Here is a 21672-nt window from a genome sequence, read left to right on the forward strand (position 1 = left end):
TTTATTTCATCTCCAGAAACACTCATCAGCATCCCTGGCCCAAGAGACAAGATTGAGCAAGAGTAAGATGCTGTGCCCCTTTTGATAACGGGGAACTGAAACCCTGAGAGTTGAAGGGTCTAGCCTAAGCCACTGAACCAGTTCCCGGCAGAGCTGAGAAGCAAACACAGGTCCCAACCCCCAGGCTGAGAGGCCCAGCTGACCCCAGGCTTCTAGCTGATATCTGAGTACCTGTCGGCCGGGTGGGTTGCTTGCCACAGCTGCCCCAGTAACCCAGCTGCTCGGTCTCCCTGGGAAAGAGGAAGCAACCCGAAGCCCTCTCCAGGCTTCATCATCCAGGTTCTGATTAAGCAACTAGCTGCTGTGGCCAAGGGCCTCTGGAGTCAGGCTTGATCTGTGCTGATCGCCAACCTGCAGGTAACACCTGTCTCCCAGGTGAAAGAGACTGCCTTTCCATCTCCCCCAGCCACCCTCCTTCCTCCTTGAGGGCAGCCTTCCCAGGTGGACACACCTGAGAACCCCCCCTTTTTTTTTCTTCTTCAAAGAAAGAAAGCAGGCATTCACTGGGCCTGGCCCGGCTCTCTGGAAACTTGGAGCCAAGGCCTCCAGATGGCAAATGACTTGCTTTTATTAGGAGAGGCTTCCTGCCATCTCACCCATTCCTGAGGTTTTCAGCTCCCAAGTTGAACTGGAGGACCTCGAGGCCTCCCTTGACCTCAAGTCCTTTCTGCCTGGGAGGCTGCAAGGGCAGGGGAAGGGAGGTATCCAGCCCTGCAAACTGTGTTGTTGTTGGTTTTTTAATGTATTTTTTTTGTTTGGTTGGTTTTGGTGGTTGTTTTAGCTGCGCCGCGCGGCATGTGGGATCTTAGTCCCCCCCACCAGGGATCGAACCCCTGTCCCCTGCATTGGAAGCGTGGAGTCTTAACCACCGGACCGCAGTTTGCAGGGATGTCCTGCAAACTGTTTTTAAGACTTGTGTTCTGGGACAGCCCCAGATGTGGTTTTCCATTCTGAGATCCTGGTGACCGTGCCAGGCATTGAGGGTGGCTGGCTGGGCGTGGAGGAGTGTGCCACACATGGACATCCAGGAGAGCAGACTGGTCACACAAGATTCTTGGCTGCTTGCAGGGAATGTTCCGAGTTTCTGTCTCTGCAGCGGTTCAGCCACTCTGGGTGTGGTGGAGTGAGCTTAACTCTACCTCTTGCGTGGCCTACTTCTCCTCACGGGTGTCCTCGCCAGCGCTGGGAACCAAAGTCTCTTCTGGGCCTCTGGGCTCTGCCTGCCACCCCCCTTCACCTGCAGGCCTGCTGAGAGGGACACATCCCTTTCAGGGAAATTCGCGGGCACAGCCCTCCCCGTGGAAGCCTGCGAGCCTCACCCACTTCACTCATTTCAGCTGCTTGCCCGGCATCTGAAGGCATTTGTATTAGTTTCCTGGGATCATTGCAACAAAGGTACCGCAAACTGGGTGGCTTAACAGAAGTTTACTGCGTCACTGTTCTCAAGAAATCCAAGATTAAGATGTTGGTAGGGTCGGTTCCTTTTGAGGGCTGTGAGGGGGAGCCTGTTCCAGACTGCTCTCCTAGCTTCTGGTGGTTGGCTGGCAAACTTTGGTGTTCCTTGACCTGTACATGCATCACCCAGATTCTGCCTCCATCGTCACATGGCCCTCCTCCCTTGTGAAAGATCTGGCTGAGATTTGTTCTCTTAGGGTCTGCATTCTCTTCTGTTGGGCATGTTCTTTTTCGAAAGCAAATTACTCTGGGAGGGAAAACCAGTAAGTTATTAGGACTCTCGTGTGAATGGAGGTATCCATTTTAAACTAAAAAATCTAACAATACTAGGTGTCCCCAAAGAGGACAACAGTGCACGCTTGTGTGGATGTCTCAGGAAAGGTGTCTGGGAGCTGGACCTGCCCGTCTCCGCTGTTGGGAGGAATTGTTTATATCTGCGCTGGCTGCCGGGTGGCTTTGCCCAGGCTTGCACACTGCCCCGGCTACCTTGACTTTCAGATCTTACCTCACACCTTGGCTTATGGCATCTCTGGCATCCTGAGCAGATGCGTTTATTCCCCAGTCCTCGGAAGAACAAAGCTAAGTTTTGTGTGAGTGTACTGGATTCCTATGGCTGCACCAATTTATTATCCTGCAGTATGAAGGTCAGAAGTTTAAAATGGATTGACAGGGCTGTGCTGTCTTCCTGTTCTAGCTTCTAGAGACCTGCATTCCTTGGTTCAGGACCCCTTCCTTCACCTCCAAAGGTGGCAGTATAGCATCTTCAGGTCTCTGTCTGACTTTTGCTTCTGTTGTCACATCTCTGACTTTGACCTGTCTCCCTCCCTCTTACAGGGTCTCCTGTCTGTGATGACATTGGCCCCACCTGACTAACCCAGGATAATCTCCCCATTCAAGAGCCGTAACTTAATAGCATCTGCAAAATCCCTTTTGCCATATAAGGTAACATACTCATGGCTCCCAAGGATTATGACGCAGCCGTCTTTGGGGGGCTGTTATTTTGCTAACCACAGTTGGGTAGGAAAAGACTGGGAACCGTGTCCTTACTTGGCTACAGAACCTTCGTTCTAGCATTCCTCACCTCCCCAGTGCTACCAACTGAACACATACCAGGAACTTAGTTTCCCCCAAATAAGCATTTGTCGTGGTGGGACCGAAAACACTCTTGCTGAGGTCATCGACACCTGATTCTGTAGACTTTTTGGTCTTTGACTCATCCGGCAGAGGCCCCTGCAAAGAAAGCGGGTTTCCATTTTTTAAAATTACCCAAAAGAGAGAAATTGACATCTTCACTAAATACAGTAATTATAGGTTTGCAAACGACTTTTCACCTGAGGAAGGGGTGGGGAGGAGAGCAGCCCATCCATTTCCAGCCTGGCAGGAAGGGCTGACCCCAGGGTGTGCGGTCCGCTCAGCTCCTGTCACGTGACCCGACAGTCCAGCTACTTCTGTCCTCTGTGGTAAGGCTGGACCAGGCCAGCCACATGGAGAACCGTGGCTTAGGAACCTTCCACAGGCTCCCGCTGACATCAGCTCTGGTTTGGGCCCAGCATGGGCTCTGACCTGGTCTCTAGCGCCCAATCCCCCATCCTGGATACTTGTGAGGGGAGAGATGATCCCCTTCTGAGGCTGCAGCCAGTCCCCACCCCACCCAACTGTGCTTTGTAATCACTTACTCATTTATACTGGCTTATACTGGTTCGGAGACACTGTGTAACTGGTGAAAGTTCTCATGCAAGGGAAGAGAAGCCATCAGCCATGTGTCAAACTGCTTTGGGTGCTTTGGGTGATTCCCAAAAGGAGAACTTCTGGGAAGCAGGAAGAGGGGCCTGGCCCCTCTACTGGGTCGGTCGAGCAGCAGGAGAGCTGAGCCGATTTTATCTGGTAGTAGCCTGGCGTCCAGGCCGAGGGGATGGGTGTGTCACAGTTTTCCGGGGGCTTTTTGTTGTGCAATGTTTTCCACTTTCACATCTCTCTGAAGCTAAGCGATGTCCTTGGGTTGTTCCCAAAGCAAACAGACAGCGGGCTGGACACAGTGCATTTGCGCTAATGGTCTAGGGTGGTTTCCTGGTACCTGCGATGGATCCCTTCCTCCGAGCAAAGGTGAAGTCCTAGCTCACCCCCTCCGGAGATGCTCACTCTGCCTTGGGAACGCCCTTTCAAGGCGCCCTGCTGGCCCCTGCTGGCCACCTGGGGATGCGTCCCTCTCTCGTCTTTTATCCAAACGGTGCAGCCACTCAGGCCTCCTCCGCAGAAGCCAATTTGCTGGAGGCAGAAGAAGGGCCCGTGCGCTTCTTTGCCGAACTGCAAAGAGAGGGAGCCTGGAGTGGGCTTGCCTGCCCAATGCTCATTAACCACATCCTGAGGATAGAAATTCCCCTTTCCTGGAGGCTGACCTCCTGAAGGTCAAAGGCTTCGCTTCTTTTCAGACACAGCCTTGGTAGTTTAAGTAATGAGTATACAGGATGGGTTGGACAGGGGTCGAGGAGAGGGGCCCGGGGCAAGGGACACCGTAACCTCATTCCACACGTGTGCCCCCAAGGCTTTGTGCAGCCAAGGGAGTGATGCTGTGCTGATCCGACAGGAGAACCATTTCCAAAAGCGGCTCGTTGTTCTTTTTGCTCATTGCCCGAAAGCACTGACCACAGCAACGTGACCGGCACCTTGAAAATGAGTTGAGATGTCATTTCTCCTTCAAGGCACCATCAGATGATCCTAGCAGCCTCCTCTGAAACTCCCCGTTTCAAAACAGAATGGGGAACCTAGTGATTACCTGTCAAAGCTTACAGACTAAGGAGTGAAATTATTTTTAAAAAACAAACAAAAGATGCAATGGGCTTGGAGAACGCTCCTGAGCGGTGAGGAGCTTATAGGCAGGGACTGAAGAGCATATCCTTTCTTTGCTCTTGCTCTCTCCTTCCTAGAGCTGCAGTCGGTGCGGTTCTGTACACAGAAGTCCTCGAGAGAAATGCTTGTGGGCTGCTCTTCCAACCACATCCCTCTGGCGGATCCAGGGGAGGGAGCCCCATCGGGGTGCCAGGTGGCTGCTGCAGTGATGCAGAGCCCAGGAAGGGCACAGTCCAACAGTCCACCTCCTCCTGGCTCCACGCAGCAGGCTGATGGGTCCCGGGAGGGAGGGACAGACAGACGGCTCTGATGCAGAGTTAGAAGGACACATCCATCTTCTTGACTCGGCATGACCTAGAAAAAGCCATAGCATCAGAACTTGGTATTTGCAAACAAGCACAAGGATCCTGCCATTTTAAGCTGAGGTTCCAGTTGCCATGTGACAAGTATCTGTGACCCCTTGGTCCTCAGACTGAGAACTTTGAGCACTTAAGGAGGGAAGACAGTCTAACTGCAAAATATGATTAGCATGGAATCGAATCTGCCGCCTTCATCTCTTGGCAGGGGTAAGTGTTATCCTAAGGGGAGAGGTGTGTTGAGTCCTCGGGGGGTGGATCTGTTACCCCGATTTGCAGCCATTAGTGGTGCAGGAGCCACACAGGCTGGGGAGAGGCTGAGTGGCAGCCCGGAGACAAGCAAACCCCAGGACACTGAAGGCCAGGTCTCTGAGGTCTCAGGCATTTCTGAAATGCTGAGCACCCTGAGTGGAATAGCAGAAGCCTAATTCTAATTCTAAACCAAGACTTGGATATTGTGTGTACTTAACAAAGACTAGCAGGTCGCCCATGAAGAAATGGTCCTAAGAGATGTGGAAAACAAATCTGGAGTACCCACCAGCCCTTGAGAAAAATATCTTAAAACATTTTTTTTATTGAAGTATAGTTGATTTACAATGTTGTATTAGTTTCAGGTGTATAGCAAAGTGATTCCGTTATACATATACCTATATTCTTTTTCAGATTCTTTTCCATTATAGGTTATTACAAGATATTGAATATAGTTCCCTGTGCTATACAGTAGGTCTTTGTTTTTCTATTTTATATATAGTGGTGTGTATCTGTTAATTCCAAATTCCTAACTGAACCTCCTCCCTACCCCCAAGAAAAATATCTTGTTTTTTTCTCCTTGGCTGAGCCACACGGCCTGTGGGATCCCGAGCCCTCGGCAGTGAAAGCATGGAGTCCTAAGCACTGAGTCGTCAGGGAATTCCTGAAAAATATCTTTTAGAAAGGAGAGCCTTGCGACTTCCCTGGCAATCCAGTGGTTAAGACTCGGAGCTTCCACTGCAGGGGGTGCGGGGTCTATCCCTGGTTGGGGAACTAAGATCCCGCATGCCACGTGGCAGGGCCCCCCCACCAAAAAAAGGAGAGACACAAGGTTCCTCAAAAAGTTAAACATAGAGTTACCGCATGACCCAGCAATTTCACTCCTGGGTACTTACCCAAGAGAACTGAGAACACGTGTCCACACAAAAACTTGTACACGGATGTTCATAGCAGCTCTATCCACAATAACCGAAAGGTAGAGACAACCCAAGTGTCCATCAACAGAGGAATGGGTAAAAGAAATGTGGCCTATCCATACTCAGGAATACTATCTGGCCGTAAAAAGGAATGAAGTCCTGACCTATGCTACTGTGTGGATGAACCACACGAACATTATGTGAAAGAAGTGACAGAGCCATATACAAAAGGCCACATATTGTGTGATTCCGTTTAAATGAAACATCCAAAATAGGTAAATCCATAAAGACAGAAAGCAGACTGGTGGTTGCCCGGGGTATGGGGAGACACTGCTTAATGGATATGGGTTGTACTTTGGGTGATTTTATTTTACGGTGATAGTTTTATTATGGGTTTTGTTTTGGAACTAGTTAGAAGTCATGGTTGCACAACACTGTGAATGTGCTAAATGCTACTGACTTGTTTATTTTATGTTATGTGCATTCATCTGAATTTTTTTTTAATGTTCGTTTACTTTATTTATTTATTCCTTTTTTTTTTTTTTTTTTTTTGGCCACGCCTTGGCTTGTGGGATCTTAATTCCCTGACCAGGAATTGAACCTGCGCCCTTGGCAATAAAAGTGCAGAGTCCTAACCATTGGACCTCCAGGGAATTCCCAAATTTTATTTTATTTTTTTTTAAATGAGGGACTTGAACCAGCCATGACCCTTTCAGGATCATTCTTTTGTGATGCACAAAACGTCCATTTCTAAGGATGCAGTTGAAATTCTGATTTGGGTGGTGTTAGATATTTATTCCAGGCATTTGTTAAAGAAGGGTAAGGATAGGCTTTCTTCAGGACCATCTTGATGGGGGCAGGGACCACTACCTGGGGGTCTTGCAGTGGTGGGGGAGGGAGTAGAGATTGGGCTCAACTGTGAATATAAGGAAAGGTGGGAATGTATAGCCAGGGAGCAGATTGGGGTCAGTGGATGGAAGATTCCTAAGAGGAAACATCAGGGGAAGGGGGAGATTTTTGCTAAACCGACCTACCTGAACTTACTGAAGGCAGGCCAGGGGGCTCAGACATCACCCCAGGGTGGTGGAGGATGGGGAACCTCAACAGGTATTGAAGGTGACCAGATATGGAGGATGGGGGATTCTGGCTAAACTGACTTAGCAGGATTCTTGCTAGAACTGGACTCTGCAAAGCAGGACACAGAAGCCCAGGGTTTGAGACCTAGTCAGAAGAGGGCTCAGATGAGCCCGATTAGATCAAAGAGAGAATCTTTCTCCTTGTCACTAAATTATTCGGAGTCCAGTAAGGTCAGCCTCATGGAACCATTCAGAGGCTCCTTCCCTCTTCTTTCAGGGGTGAGGGGTGGTCTCCAGTGCTTTGGTGGCATTATTTGGAGGACTTATCTTGTCTCAAAAGTAGTGTCACCTTGTGAGGGCCCTAAATGCCGATCTTTGGTCACTGTTATTTTCTTTTCATTTCTCTGTATTTCCCCCCATAGTTATGCAATATGTGTGAGGTTTGTTTATTTTTAAGAATGTATATGTGTGTGTGTGTGTGTGTGTGTGTGTGTGTGTGTATAACTGAAGCACTTTGCTGAGTGGAGTTTTTATTGAAGTATAAATATATACAGGAAAGCACACAGATCATAAACTATGAATTTATGCACCAACACACCTGCATTAATAAAAGAGCACATCCTAGAAACCCCTGGTGCTCCCTCCCAGCCACTCGCTGCCCCGCACAAGATAACCACTCATGCAGTGTATTTTTATATTTGGGAAAAAATACTTAAAATTTAAACAAAGTGAAAATACATTAGAGATGGAAAAATTTTAAATCCAGCCTTTTTTATTTGTGAAGGCTCTTCCAAATGGCTCAGACGTGATAAGGGCTGAGGGCTGTAAGTGGGTTTGGCCTCGGGATATTCCTAAAGGAAAGCAGGAGGCAGCTGGCCATAGCCATGGGATCAGCTGATGGACCCATCTCCCTTCTGGGTCATTTGGCACCTCGGCTCCCAAACTAGCCAGCACATTGGAACCCCCTGGTGGAACTTCAGTACTACAGATACCTGGGTCCCACCCCCAGAGATTGTGATTTAACTGGTCTGGAGTGTGGCCCAAGTGTCAGAGTTTTTCAAAGCTCTGAAGTGATTCTAGTATGCAGACAGGGCTTCCCTGGCAGTCCAGCAGTTAAGACTCTGTGCTTCCAATGCAGGGAACGCAGGTTTGATCCCTGGTCGGGGAACTAGGATCCCACATGCTGTGCAGGGAGGCCAAAAAATTTAAAACTTAAAAATAGATAAATAAATAAATATGCAGACAAATGTGGGAACTACTGACTTAGCATAACAGGAAGATCTGAAGCCTGTTTTCCAAGCAGGCAGGCAAACTCAGAGGCCTCCCAGAGATTCTGTAACTGCCACAAAAATCTTTCCTATTCAGGAGCATCATGAATTGTCATGGTCCCACTGACTATTTCACATCTGGAAATGAGTCAGGCATAGTACAGAAATGACACATACTATTACAGCCTCTCCCCACATCCTCCCAGACACTGGCTTGGGAATGTGGGAATAGTGACAAAGCTGGCTACCACCCAGGCTCCAGGAAAATGGGGGGAGGGGAGGCTCTGCAGTTATTACAGTCACTCCCACTAGGTGTGTCAAAGCAGATGCTCTTATGAATTAAAAAAAACTCAATTAAATCTTATTTCCCTGTTGAACAGTAATACAATTTTGAAAATGCTCTTTCTTAATATCGAATTGGTATTTAATTACCAGGGGGATTCTACTTTCCCTGAAAGGAAGATGAAGATACCTTCCCACCATGAGGACTCTCGCTCTGGGGGTCAGCCTTGGAAGTTCCTGCCCCCTCCACCTTATCACACTGTACCTTCATGATATAGGTCAGATTTCTAAGACCTGACTGTGTTTCTATGGTGGTTGTTTGGAATAGTGGTTTAAAATTTATGGAAGAATGGGAAAGGAGTGACAGGAGGAAGAAATGGGCAGGTGGGGGAGGACGGGGGTGGGTGCGGGGGCGGAGCTGGAATGCTTTCATGTCAAGGGTTACCCAGCTTGTGAGTTGGTACTGTGCCTAGGCTAGAACTTGGGCTTGGAATGGCATTTGACCTGTATCTTTCCACCAGCCCAGATAACCCACTTGTGCAAACCGTTCTTGGACAATCACTAGAAAGACAATTAATTTTTCATCCAAGAAAGCACCATATGTTTCTTCAGAAACCTTTCAAGTACTTGACTCCCTAGGGAAGTGTTCCAATTATCTGTTTCCGAGTGAGAAATCACCCTAAGATGTAGTGGCTTGAAGCAATAATTTATTGGGTCCATTGTGGGTTGATTGGGCTCAGCCGGGTGGTTCTCACTTGGGGACTCATGTGATTACAATGTCAATGGGCTGAACATCTGAGATGGGTGCCTCCCGTGGGACCACTGAGGCAGGCTGTCAGCTGGTTCAGCTGGGGCTGTCAGCCAGAGCGCCTGTGTGGACTCTCCATGTGACATGGCAGCTAGGTTCCCAGAGGGAATGTCTCAAGAGCATCATTCCAAGACACCCAGCGGAAGCTGTGTGACTTCTCATGCCCTGGTTTTGGAAGTCCCAGGCCATCACTTGTGCCACATTCTACAGCTCAAGCAAGTCACTGAGGCCAGCCCAGATTCCAGGGAATGGAACCAGGGTCCTTTCCCCTTGGTTGGGAAGGAGAGATTGATGGAGGCCATATTTAGGGGCTCTCAGTTACTTACCTTAGGAATTGAGAATTGCGATAAATTTAGGGAACTGCTTCACCCTTAAGGAAACTAGCATGTAGCTTAAGAACAAGATTCCCGGGCTTCCCTGGTGGCGCAGTGGTTGGGAGTCCGCCTGCCGATGCAGGGGACGCGGGTTTGTGCCCCGGTCCGGGAGGATCCCGTGTGCCGCGGAGCGGCTGGGCCCGTGAGCCATGGCCGCTGAGCCTGCACGTCCGGAGCCTGTGCTCCGCGGCGGGAGAGGCCACAGCAGTGAGAGGCCCGCGTACAGCAAAAAAAAAAAAGAACAAGATTCCTTCAAATATATTTTCAGGAACCCCAGCGCCGTGTTGATCAACGCCCCAGCTTCCTTGGGTGTCCTTGCTTTAACTGAAACCAGCTACCCTGCCTGACAGGCGTTCATCCTTAAGCCTTCTCTCTACCCCCGGAAGCTGCTGATTTTCCACTTCCTTCTTAATACAAGTGCTAACATTCATCACGCTCTTATTTTGTGCCAGACACTGTGCTGAGCAATGCATGTACTTAGCCCGTTTCATTAGGAAGACTTGTCTTGTTGAAGTGCCCATTAAGAAAAGGTTGATTGTTCATTTGTTTCCAGTAACTACCGCCAGCTGTGCTCTGTCCAAACTCCCTTTGTTACTGGGTGAAAGACTCCCCATTAAGGCACCTCAATCTGATTCCACTGTTCCAGTCACTTTTTTTTTTGTTATTAAGGCAGCCCCACTTAAGACTTATCCATTTAGGAACTCAAACTTGGGAATTCCCTGGTGGTCCAGGGGTTAGCACCCAGCACTTTCACTACAGGGGCCCCGGGTTTGATTACCTGGTCCCGCAAGCCGTGGGCATGGCCAAAAAAAAAAAGAAAAGAAAGAAAGAAAGTCAAACTTATCTCAAGCACAGACTCCAGCACTGAAGCAGGGACGAGGCCTATCTCTCACAAGCTGCCCACTCCTCTGTGCTTACTTTGTGAGGTTGAGGCAGAGGGGAGAGAAATAGAAAACAGATGTGTTTCCTGTGGGCTGCCAATTCTCTAGTTGGGGGCTGCGATGTGGCTGTCCTGTGCCCTGGGTCTTTACTGCTGACCCGACTCATTCTCTAGAGCAGGGTTTCTCATCCTCAGCACTATTGACATTGGGGACTGGATTATCCTCTGTTGTGGTGACCTGTCCTGGGCATTGTGTAGCAATAGCCCTGGCCTCCCCCCACTAGATGCCAGTAGTACTTCCCAAGTTGTGCAACCAAAAATGTCTCCAGTCATTGCCAGTGTCCCCTGGGAGCAACCTTGCCCTGGTCGAGAACCAGTGCTCCCTAGACTTGGTGTGGACAAGTGGGCACCCCCCAGGCCTGCCAGCAGAGACTCTCCCCCAAGGGGCTCCCCTGGTTACACATTCTTGCTGACCTTTGGAGGTGGCCTCATGCCATATTTATTGCTCTGAGGAGGTTCCCCAATCCCCAATCCCAGAATCTGCAATTCCATCCACACTCTGGATCCGACTCTGGGGCCGTGGGGTTACATCCATCTTCTGAGGGGATGGGTGGATCCAGTCCTTTGCCTCCTGGCTGACTGCCCACCATGCCAGCTCCTCTGGGCACTGTCCAAACTTCAGGAGCCCCAGGGCAGATCCACCAGCCCATGGCCAAGTGGACAGCCAAGTGGGAGACAAGATGTTCCTCTCTACTGTCCCACACACTTTACAGTGACTCCACTGTGTCCCCAACCCCCCTCACCCCCACCTGGTTTCAAGAAAAGCCAGTCAAGGCTTCATGAAGAAGCAGCCTCTCACCCTTCCTCTCTCCCTTTTTCTTGAGGCAGGATGCCATGACACCAACTACCCATAGTTGGACCAAACTTCACAGGTTAAGACCACCATCCTCCACAAGACTGTCCTCCCTCAGACACCAGCAGCAAGTTTGGGGGTCCCCTGGCCACACTCACTTTTGACCAGCTGGCTACAAATTCGGTAGGGTTCCCACTACCCCCTCAGGTTCAGTAATTTACTAGAATGACTCACAGAACTCAGGAAAGCGCTGTACTTGCTATTACAGTTTAATGATAACAAAAGGATGCAAATCTGAACCAGCCACAGGGAGAGACACCTAGGGTGAGGTGTGTGTGTGGGGGGGGCGGTACCAAACTTGAAGCTTCTGGCGTCCTCAGGGACACGTTACCCTGTTGGCAGAGCACTGCCAACCAAGGAATCTCACCGAGCTGGGTGTCTAGAGTTTTTATTGGGGTTTCATTATGTAGGCACAATTGATTAAGTCATTGACCATTGATTGAGCTCAACCTCTAGCTCTCCTTCCTTCCCCAGAGGTTGAGCTAATATCACGTGGTTTATCCTAAACTATCAGATAGAATTGGAGGGGCCCACCATGAATAACTGACATTCCTGTCACTCAGGAAATTCCAAGGATTTAGAGGTGACCTCCCAGGAACCAGACAAAGGCCAGCCAATGCTGGATTACACACAGGATTTAAAGAGTCAGTGCTGCATGGCATCTCCCAGCCAGTTCCCGGCTGGTCGTTCTCTGAACATAGAATGTGGGGTGCATTTTAATTCTTGGCAGTAGGCTCTGGCAATTCTTGGAAAGCAGGAAAGATCCTGCCAGGCACCTCCCTCCACCTTGTCACACATGCATCATCTCATTTAGTCCTCACCATCACCCCCAGGCGGGTATTATTGTGATCACCGTTCTGCAGATGAAGAAACGCAGGTACAGGTTGACGGACTACCCCAGGTGAACCAGCAGAACAGGACTGAGTCCAGGGCTGTCTGACTCCAGAGCTGCCCCCTCATAGGCGACGGAGCCCTGCCTCCTGCCCCCGCACCTGGTGTAGTCCTACCAGCTCTTCAGGCGGCCTCCAGAACACCTCTCTTCCTCCTGCAAAGCCCTCCCTGCTCTGACCCTCTGCTACCGGGCTCACCACCCGGAACACCCCCTCTGCTGTTGCCCACTCCTGATGTCTCTGTTCCCCGCTCACCATCTTCTTGGCTCCAAATTCTAAGAACGCGTAAACATTAGGTTCTGGGAGTTGGACGCCTGCCATAATCTCTCTCCGACCTCGAATGATTTTCATCCGCGTCTGACCTCAGCCCTGGCTCTCGTGGTCGCGGCCGGACCACCACCCCTTCTCCAATGCTAAAACCCACATGCCAGCCTGCCCTGCTTTCTCCCTCTTGCGGCCACACTGTCATTCAAGCTTGCCTCTAAACCTCTTGCCTTGAGCACCCCACCCTCTTCCTCCTCCAATCCGCTGTCCTGGGGAAGGAGAGGAGGGGCAGTGCTTCGAGTGGGGACCACACGCACCTCCGTGATGCTGCTGGGACTGCGAACCCCGTTTCTCCTCTGCGGCCGCTCCCTTCCAGCCTCTGCCGCCAGGGGCGCTAGTGGGGCCCGCACGGCTGGAAGGGGAGAAAGGGCCGCTGCCTCCTGTCTGCTCTCCTTGGTCACCCGAGCATCACCCTGGCAATGGTGACATCTGGTTCCAGGCTCCAGTGTCCCTGCGCTCCCAGAACCAGCCTCTGTGCCTCTCAGAGGTACCGCACCAGCTGGGCAGTGCCTCCTCGCCCGAGATCCGAGTCCCAGCTCCGTGGGACCCTCCTCCAGGCTTCTAGAATCCCATAATCCCAACCTGTCCTCTTGGTCCCCCATTCATGGGGGTGGGGTAGCTGCTTCCTGTGGTCTCCCAGTGTCGGCTTTCTGCCGCTTCTATCTTGCAATACCCATTTAACCAATTCTCTATATTAAATTCTTTGTTAAAATAATGAATGTGTTAGGAATTCCCTGGCAGTCCATTGGTTAGGCCTCTGCACTTTCGCTGCCGAGGGCGAGGGTTCAATACCTGGTCAGGGAACTAAGATCCCACAAGCTGCTAGGCGCGGCCAAAAAAAAAAAAAAAAAAAGAAAGAAAGAACGTGGTTTGTTTTCCTGGTTGCCTCTGACCTAATAAACATGTATACACATTTCCCATCTCCCTTCACCTAATAGCTCATACGTGCCAGACCTTGTTCTGTTTGACATGTATTAACTCACTAATTATTATTATCCCCACTTTACAGGGGAGAAAACTGAGGCAAAGGGAGACATAATTGTTTGCTCAGGATCACACAGCTGTTAAGAGTGGGCTCCAAGATCCTGGCTCCCAAGATAACACTCGTCTACACACGCTGCAGCGTCTCACTGCTGACAGTGAGCTGGTGTAGCTGGGGCATTAAGTGACCACATAATGTCCCCGTTTATGGATGGATGAGAGCTATTTTTGGATATTTGTATCATGTGGGGGTTTTAGCTATTAGAGAGCCTGGAGCCCCTTGAACCTGACACACTTAGGTCACTTGAGCCAGGAACCTTACAACTTTCTGAATTATTTTGGTCCATGATTTGTTGTAACCTGTCTCCTTAATGTTTAACCTTCTATCTTCTCAGCCCCGACTCCCCATGGCCTTTTTCCTCCTTCCATGTCTTTCCCTATGAGCCCACCTTGCCAGTGCTGCTGTAAATCTGGAGATACGGGCGAGGAGACGTCTCCTGTTTGGCAGACTCTAGAAGGTACCAGGAGGCACTGTGGTCTCACCTTGAATCAGAGTCTTCAACGAGGTATGGGTATTGGTGATACCCTGAAATGCCTCCAAAGGCCTCCACCAAGAGTTCCTGAAAACCCCATGACAGAAGAGGTTCTGTCCTACTGAGACTCTATGCTGGATTCCATTTCAGAATTTCCAGCGGCCGGCAGGGCAGCTGCTCTCTACCACTGCCCTTGCTGAAGCTGGGAAGGGTCACTCCCAGCGCGCTCAGCTCTGTCTGCCCAGTATTTTGCCCTCGCCCCCAGCATGGTTTCTGGTGTCCTATGGAGAGAATCAGCTTAGAGATCCAAGTCGGTATTATTTTTAGAACTAAAGATCATTCAGTCTCAGCTTGCTTGGGCCCGTTCAGGCAACGAGAACAAGGAAAAGTCTCATATTTTTCCAAAGTTCCTGTCGGAGTAGTGCAACATGGAAGCAACACTTCTGAATCATGGCCTCAAACGTTCTCCTTTGTTGCAAAGACTGACCTTGTCTTCCAAGTAATTCATTCCCTGGGGATAAGGCTGAGCCATTCTAAACACACGCCTCTTTGTCTTCTCTGCTCATTCTCCGACAATTCTTCGTGCCAAATCTGAACCTGGGCTTTCTCTTCTGGTTTTTAGAAGACAGGAGATTATATTTCCGTAATTCATGCTGAACCTGCAGCCCAGTTAGCAACAGGATTTTTTTTTTTTATAACTTGAAAACTGAAATTGGGTTGAATATGGAAATGTCAACTTGCACTGAGCAGAGCTGTCTTTGTTTTTGCAGGAAATGTCCAGCAGGTTTGGAGCCTCAAGGATCAGCCTGTTTTATAGAGAAACATTAAAACAAAACAAAAAAAACTGGAACTGAGCAAGAGAAGTTTCACTTCAAACTGTTCAAACTGCAAAAAACACATTCTTTGCAAAATGAGCAGAAGTGTTTTTCTGCTCAGTCCAGACCCTGTACTGGTCAGAGTTCTCCAGAGAAGAAACAGAACCAACATGATATCTATCTATTTAGAAAGCAAATGTTGAAGAGCTAAAAGGAAAAATAAAAAACTCCACAATCAGAGAACAAGCAGATGAAAAATAATTAAGGTAATAGAGAATCTGACTACAACTAACAAACGATCTAACCAACAGATGTAAAACACGCACCCCCAAACTGTAGGACACATATTCTTTTCAGGTGCATATAGGGCATTTACCTACATAGATCACATGCCGGGCCACCAAGTGTGTCTCAACACATAGCAGAGGATTGAATTCACTTAGGGTGTGTTCTCTCACAAAGTGGAATTAAATCAGAAATCAATAATAGATCTCTAGAAATTTCCCAAAGTTTAGAAACCATGCAGCACACTTCTAACAATTCACAGGACGAAGAAGAAATCAGTGAAAATTACAAAGATTCTCAGACATAAAAAACCATGTCGGGACTTCCCTGGTGGTTGGGTGGTTAAGACTCTGCACTTCCACTACAGGGGCATGGTTTTAATCCCTGGTGGAGGAACTAAGATGCCGCATGGCGCGGCCAAAAAAACAAAACAAAACAAAACAAAGCCATGTCATTTTCAGCAAATGGCAAACAGCTCAGAAAGCCACAGACCTAGGGCGTGGCCTGGAGAAAGCAGGGAGATGGAGAGGGAGACTCAGGCCATATCAGGCTAAGGAGTTTGGGCTTATAAACCGTGGAAAGCCCTGGAGGCATTTAACCAGGGGATCTGCTGTGTGGATGTAGAGGGTGGACTAGAGATACTGGAGGGAAGGAAAGACGGAATGTGAAAGAATGAGGTCAGTTGGGAGGCCTCTGCTTGAGATACGAGATCAATAGCTGTTCTCTGGGTCTTCCCTGGTGGCGCAGTGGTTAAGAATCTGCTTGCCAATGCAGGGGACACGGGTTCGAGCCCTTGTCGGGAAGATCCCACATGCCGCGGAGCCACTAAGCTCGTGCACCGCAACGACTGAGCCTGCGCTCTAGAGCCCGTGAGCCACAGCTACTGAACCCACAAGCCGCAACTACTGAAGCCTGTGTGCCTAGAGCCCGTGCTCCGCAACAAGAGAAGCCACTGCAATGAGAAGCCCACGCACCACAACGAAGAGTAGCCCCCGCTCTCTGCAACTAGAGAAAGCCCGCACTCAGCAACAAAGACCCAACGCAGGCAAAAATAAATAAATAAATAAAATAATAAATTATTTTAAAAAATAGCTGTTCTCTGTATCACTCATTGGGTCCACAGATACAAGTAGAGCCCCTACCACGTGCCAGGCAGCAGGAGGTCACTGGGGGTTCCTTTTCCCAGATACATTTTGTGAGCCATCCCAGTGCCACACAGATTGTTATACATAGGTCCTAAAGTGGGAAAACTTCCAACAGTGTAATCTAAATGTTCATTTTTTATGAAGCTTCATGTTAAAACAGAGCCTGGTTCTGTAGTTCTTGATGCCAGGCTGAGACTAAATGCCTAGCCTGAGGGTGCTTCCCATGATGTTCTGTGCCTAAATCCCAGCCTCTTCCCTCCAGGCCTGAGCCAATCTGTGAGGGCAGCTGTTTCTCATAAGTAGCTCCCAAATGGTTAGCCCAAATTCATCTTTTATGACCCTTCTTCCTTATCTTATCAGTGGAGAAATAAGGTAAGTTTGTAGGAACTTAGACATTGAGGCTTGGTGAAGGTGAGTACTTCCGATCTTAAATTTTGTGATTTTTCATCAGAGTAATTGATTATTAATCCTAGTGAGAGACCCACAGCAGGGTGAAGAAGGTGGGAGGACTTATTATTAAAAACCACAAAAGTTTTTTTTTAAATAAATTTATTTATTTAATTTTGGCTGTGTTGGGTCTTCGTTTCTGTGCGAGGGCTTTCCCTAGTTGCGGCGAACGGGGTCCACTCTTCATGGCGGTGCGCAGGCCTCTCACCGTCGTGGCCTCTCGTTGCGGAGCACAGGCTCCAGATGCGCAGGCTCAGTAGCTGTGGCTCATGGGCCCAGTTGCTCCACGGCATGTGGGATACTCCCAGACCAGGGCTCGAACCCGTGTCCCCTGCATTGGCAGGCAGATTCTCAACCACTGTGCCACCAGGGAAGCCCCCACAAAAGTTTTGAATAGGAGGGAGGCAAGGGTGTCAGAGTGGGTAAAGATATGTGAATGGAAGCAAAGATCAGAGAGAGAGAGATTTGAGGACGCTAGGCTGCTGGTTTTGAAGATGGAGGATGGGGACCACTAGCCAAGGAGAGCAGTGGCCTCTAGAGAGTGGAAAAGGCAAGGAAATGGATTCTCTTCCAGAACATTCAGAGGGAAATCAGCCTGCCAACACCTTGATTTTAGGACTTTTGACCTCCAGAACTAAGATTGTGTAAGTTTGTGTTGTTTTAAGCCACTTGGTGGTAATTTGTTACCACAGCAATAGGAAACAAATACAACTTCTAACACATTACATAATTTACTCAATTATTATGTTTATTTAAAAATTACTCTCCCCCTGCTAGGTGTACCTCTCCAGGGTAGGAATTTTTGTCTTTTTTTTTTTCCTCTAAAGTATCCCAAACAACTAAAACAGGCCTGGCAAACCGTAGGTGCTCAGTAAATGTTAATAGATGGATAAATGGATAGATGTAGAAAGCGAGAGAAAGGAAAGAGTCAAGGATTCTCCTGAGACTTACTGACTGGGAACCTCACGTTATGTTTACTCACAGAGGGAATAGAGGAGCCGGTGCAGTTTGGAGAGACCTGAGAAAATGAAGATGGATTTAGTTTGGGGTATATTAAGGTTTGATGGGTTCTGTGGGATATATCTATGGAAAAAATATACCTCTATGGAAAATGTGAAGGGAAGTGGTTTCCTTTAGTTTTAGAAGGTAAGATGGCTTATGGCTGGGTCCATCGGCTGAACTTGTGTACAGGTAAACAATTTGGTCTAAGCTATTTACCCCATAGCCCATTTGCTTTTTTCCTTTCCTTCTTTCTTTTCTTTCTTTCTTTTTCTTTTTCACCTGCTCTAGGAGAGAGGGGGTGGGTGCATCAGTAATTCTGGAGAGCCAGCTGGAATGTGGGTCAGGCTGCTACAGGCCCTGGGGCAGTTCAATTTCCAAATCCTGAAGCTTCAGGCTTGTGAGGCTTCACGACACAAGAATCACAATCAGTTGCTCCCTCAGGCCCAATGTCACAACAGGCAGAGTCCTCAGAAGATGGAGAAGCAGGAGATCAGCTTCCCTCCCCAATCCTGAGGCAACTGATAACTAGTGACTCAAATGCTTCCCTGCCCTTTACTTTCTTCTTGGACCTCATTCAACAGGTATTGATTGCGTGCCTCTGGAACCCATAACACTGCCCTGGACACTGGGAAATACAAAGAACTAAGTGACATACGATCTTGCCCTAGGAGGACTTACATCCTAGTCGGGAAGACAGATGTTCACAAAGCTAAGAAAAATAGAAGCAACTATACATGGTGTCATGCACGGTACCGCCCAGCGGGCGAGGGCGGCTTACTGTGGTTGAAGTATCTAGAAAGACTCAGTGGAGCAGATGTCACGTGAGTGGGTCTTTAGGGGACTGGAGCACATGGAAGGGGAGGAATAAAGGCTTTTCTGATTGAGAGCAAAGACTGGCAGGAGTGCCTTGACTCGTTCAGAGAGACTTGCCTTACGTGCAGTTGCAAGTTTGGAGTTTGGGGAATAAAGATCAGGCTCAGGAGTACACCACCTTTTGGGCATTTTAGTATCCCAGGCAACCACCCGGAAATAACCCCGCCCTCCACTTTTCAAAGCAAGCCCAGCCTAGCGCGGCGCATGCGCCTCGCAGGGCTCTCGCGCTCTGTTATCATGGAGGCGCAGAGCTAGATCGTCAGCCACCTCGGAGGCTGACATTTTGGATCCTGGCGGAAAAGTTGGAAAGGCTGGCACCACTACCAAGTCAGGCTGCACCATCCAAGAAGATGAGAGCAAAAGAACTCCCGTGGAGCGACAAGATCAGGCGGCGGAGTGAATCCGTGATGCTTCCCTCGGAAAAAAAGCTTGTAGATAGTTGCGCACAGCCCTGCCCTCATCTGAGATGGTGACTGTGTGGGCGCTCTAGCCGCGCCTTTTCGATTCCCGGAGGGGGCGGTGCCGTCGTCACTGGCTTTGAGGTGGCTGCGGCACAGGTCGCAGCGAGCTCTGGTTGCGCCAGAGCCCTTAGTACCCTTTTGTACGAGGAGGGTGGGGGTCTCTGACCTCTTCCCTCCTGTGCCGGGTTTCTCGGTTCCTTCCCTACGCGGGCCTACTGCTCCCCCGTGCAGCCCCGCCGCGGGCCGGCTATAACTGCGCCCCCGGGCCGGACGATGCCCAAGAAGCTGCTGCTGCTGCCTCCGCTCTCCGTGTCCTCCGCTTTCCGCGCCCCGCGAGCCTGCCCCGCCGCCCGCCCGGCCATGAACGCCGCCCGTACCGGCTACCGAGTCTTCTCGGCCAACTCCACGGCTGCCTGCACCGAGCTGGCCAAGCGCATCACCGAGTAAGGGGCGGGAGCCGGGGATGTCCCAAGGGGCCCCTCCCTTGCTCCTCTTCGTCTCCACGTCCCCCGACCCGGGCGAGGGGTAATTTGGCCCCATCGTCCTGCCCCTGGGGGAGGGAGTCCCAGAATCCTGCCGTTTCAGGTCTGGACAAACCCTTGGAGGTGACAGAGGATCCCCCCACCCCACCCCAGTTCTGCAGCTGAAAAGCGTTCGTCTGACTCTTGCTGGCTTCTCCCCACCTCCGGGTCCTTGGACCCCTCGCCCTGCTTTCGGCTCCCCACTCCCACCTCCCAGGCGGTGGTGAGGATTCTGTAACCGCTGGATTAGCGCCTTGGAGAGAGGGGCTCTGGGTTTGGCTCCCTTTCCCACGGTTGGGGTTGACCTCTGAAGCTGGTCATTGCCATTCCCAAGTCCCCCCGAGGAGACGGAGGCCCGCACGTAGTTACAACACTGGGGACGGACGGGGCGGGTGCAGTAGGTGGGGGCGGCCGGAGGGCCTTGCAGGTGGAAGACCCGCGAGGCGCAAGGTGCACCGACAGAAGTAGAGGTGTAGGGGAGGGCAGGGAGAACAGGGCAACCCTAGGGGAGCCGATTTGTCGGAGTTGGTGATAGAAACCATGGTCTAACCGTATTTTGTAAGTCCGTTAGATTCGATCAGTCTAAGTCTTTGCCTTTCCTTGTCTTTTTCACCTAAGGAAGCCTCTGGCCTCAAGTGGCCTTTGGGGTCTGAAGGCCTTGTCAGTCTTACCCTGGGCAAGAGACTTGATTTTCCTGAACTTCATTGGTAAAATAGGGATAATTCCATCTGTTGGACCCAGAACATTGTGAGCACGAACAAAATAAAGTAGATCAAGCATCTAGCAGAGCAGAGGCTCATAGTGGCCCTCTGAATAATACATGTTTACTAAATGGCCTCTTTTCTAGTTGGCTCTTGTGAAGAATCCCAGAACCCTAGTGTAAAGGAGGAGCCTTTTGAGCCCTTTGCAAATAAACTTGTTATAAAATAAATAAGCTTGTCTTTTAACTTTTAAAGTCATTTTCACATTTTAAACAACTTACACTAGAGTTCTGTGGGTTTTTCAGAGTTGATAATTAATGGCATGAAGATATTTTAAAATTCTAGATGAAAATGTAGAAGAAAGGGGAAACTTTAGTCACGTTTTCTCAGTAATGCCTATGTTCTTTTCAGTTAGAGTTTTGAATGAGATTAGAAGAGTGTAAAAAAAAAACCAAACAATCCTTTTGCAATCTACTACCTAGTTTCTATTTCTAGCCTCTGATTATTTGTCTTTCTTTTTGAGGCCAACTAAAATACTAATTTTAAATATAAAGCTTGTGTTTGTTTACCTTGGGTCAGATTTACCACAGTGACCTTGCTAAGAGAAAGCAGAGGGAGGAGGGCAGATTTAAATAGTCAATGGTTTCGCTTTTTTGTTTTTATATTTGGTTCTTGAAAAGTTCCAGAAAAGTTTTAAGTTTTAACCACTTTTAAGTGTGCAATTCACTGACATTAAGTACATTCACAGTGTTGTGTGATTATCACCACTATTCATTTCCGGATCTTTTAATCGTTTCAAACAGAAACTCTGTACCCTTTAAGCACTAACTCTCCATTCCCCCTACTCCCAAGACCCTGGTAACCTCTGTTCTACTTTGTGTGACTGTGAATGTGCCTATTCTAGGTACTTCCTATAAATGGAATCATGCAGTATTTGTATTTTTGTGCCTGACTTATTTTACTTAGAATCATTTTTTCAAGGTTCATCCGTATTGTAGCATGTACCAGAATTTCATTCCTTTTTAAGGCTGAATAATATTCTGTTGTACACTTGGTTGGAGTGTTTTTAAACAGATTCCACCCTTATATCATTTCACTCATAAAAATGGTAATGCTAACTGATAAGAACTGAAAACAAACAAAAACCTACCATTAATTCCTTAATATCTAGTATCTAGTCCTTGTTCATATTTCCTAGGTTGTCCCCAA

At 49.1% G+C, this 21672-nt stretch overlaps 1 protein-coding gene across 1 annotated transcript in view; it reads left to right on the forward strand.

Annotated features, from left to right (window-relative positions):
- The first annotated feature begins 19001 nt into the window (after window positions 1-19001).
- PRPSAP1 (phosphoribosyl pyrophosphate synthetase associated protein 1) overlaps window positions 19002-21672 on the forward strand; it is a 30976-nt gene continuing 28305 nt past the window's right edge. The window contains exon 1 of the mRNA XM_082605518.1: window positions 19002-19684. Within this exon, the coding sequence (XP_082461644.1) occupies window positions 19515-19684 (170 nt within the window). The 5' untranslated portion in view covers window positions 19002-19514. The remainder of the gene's footprint in view (window positions 19685-21672) is intronic.

The sequence above is a fragment of the Mesoplodon mirus genome (genome assembly GCF_964341445.2).
Source record: "Mesoplodon mirus genome assembly, chromosome: 18".
NCBI lineage: Eukaryota > Metazoa > Chordata > Mammalia > Artiodactyla > Ziphiidae > Mesoplodon > Mesoplodon mirus.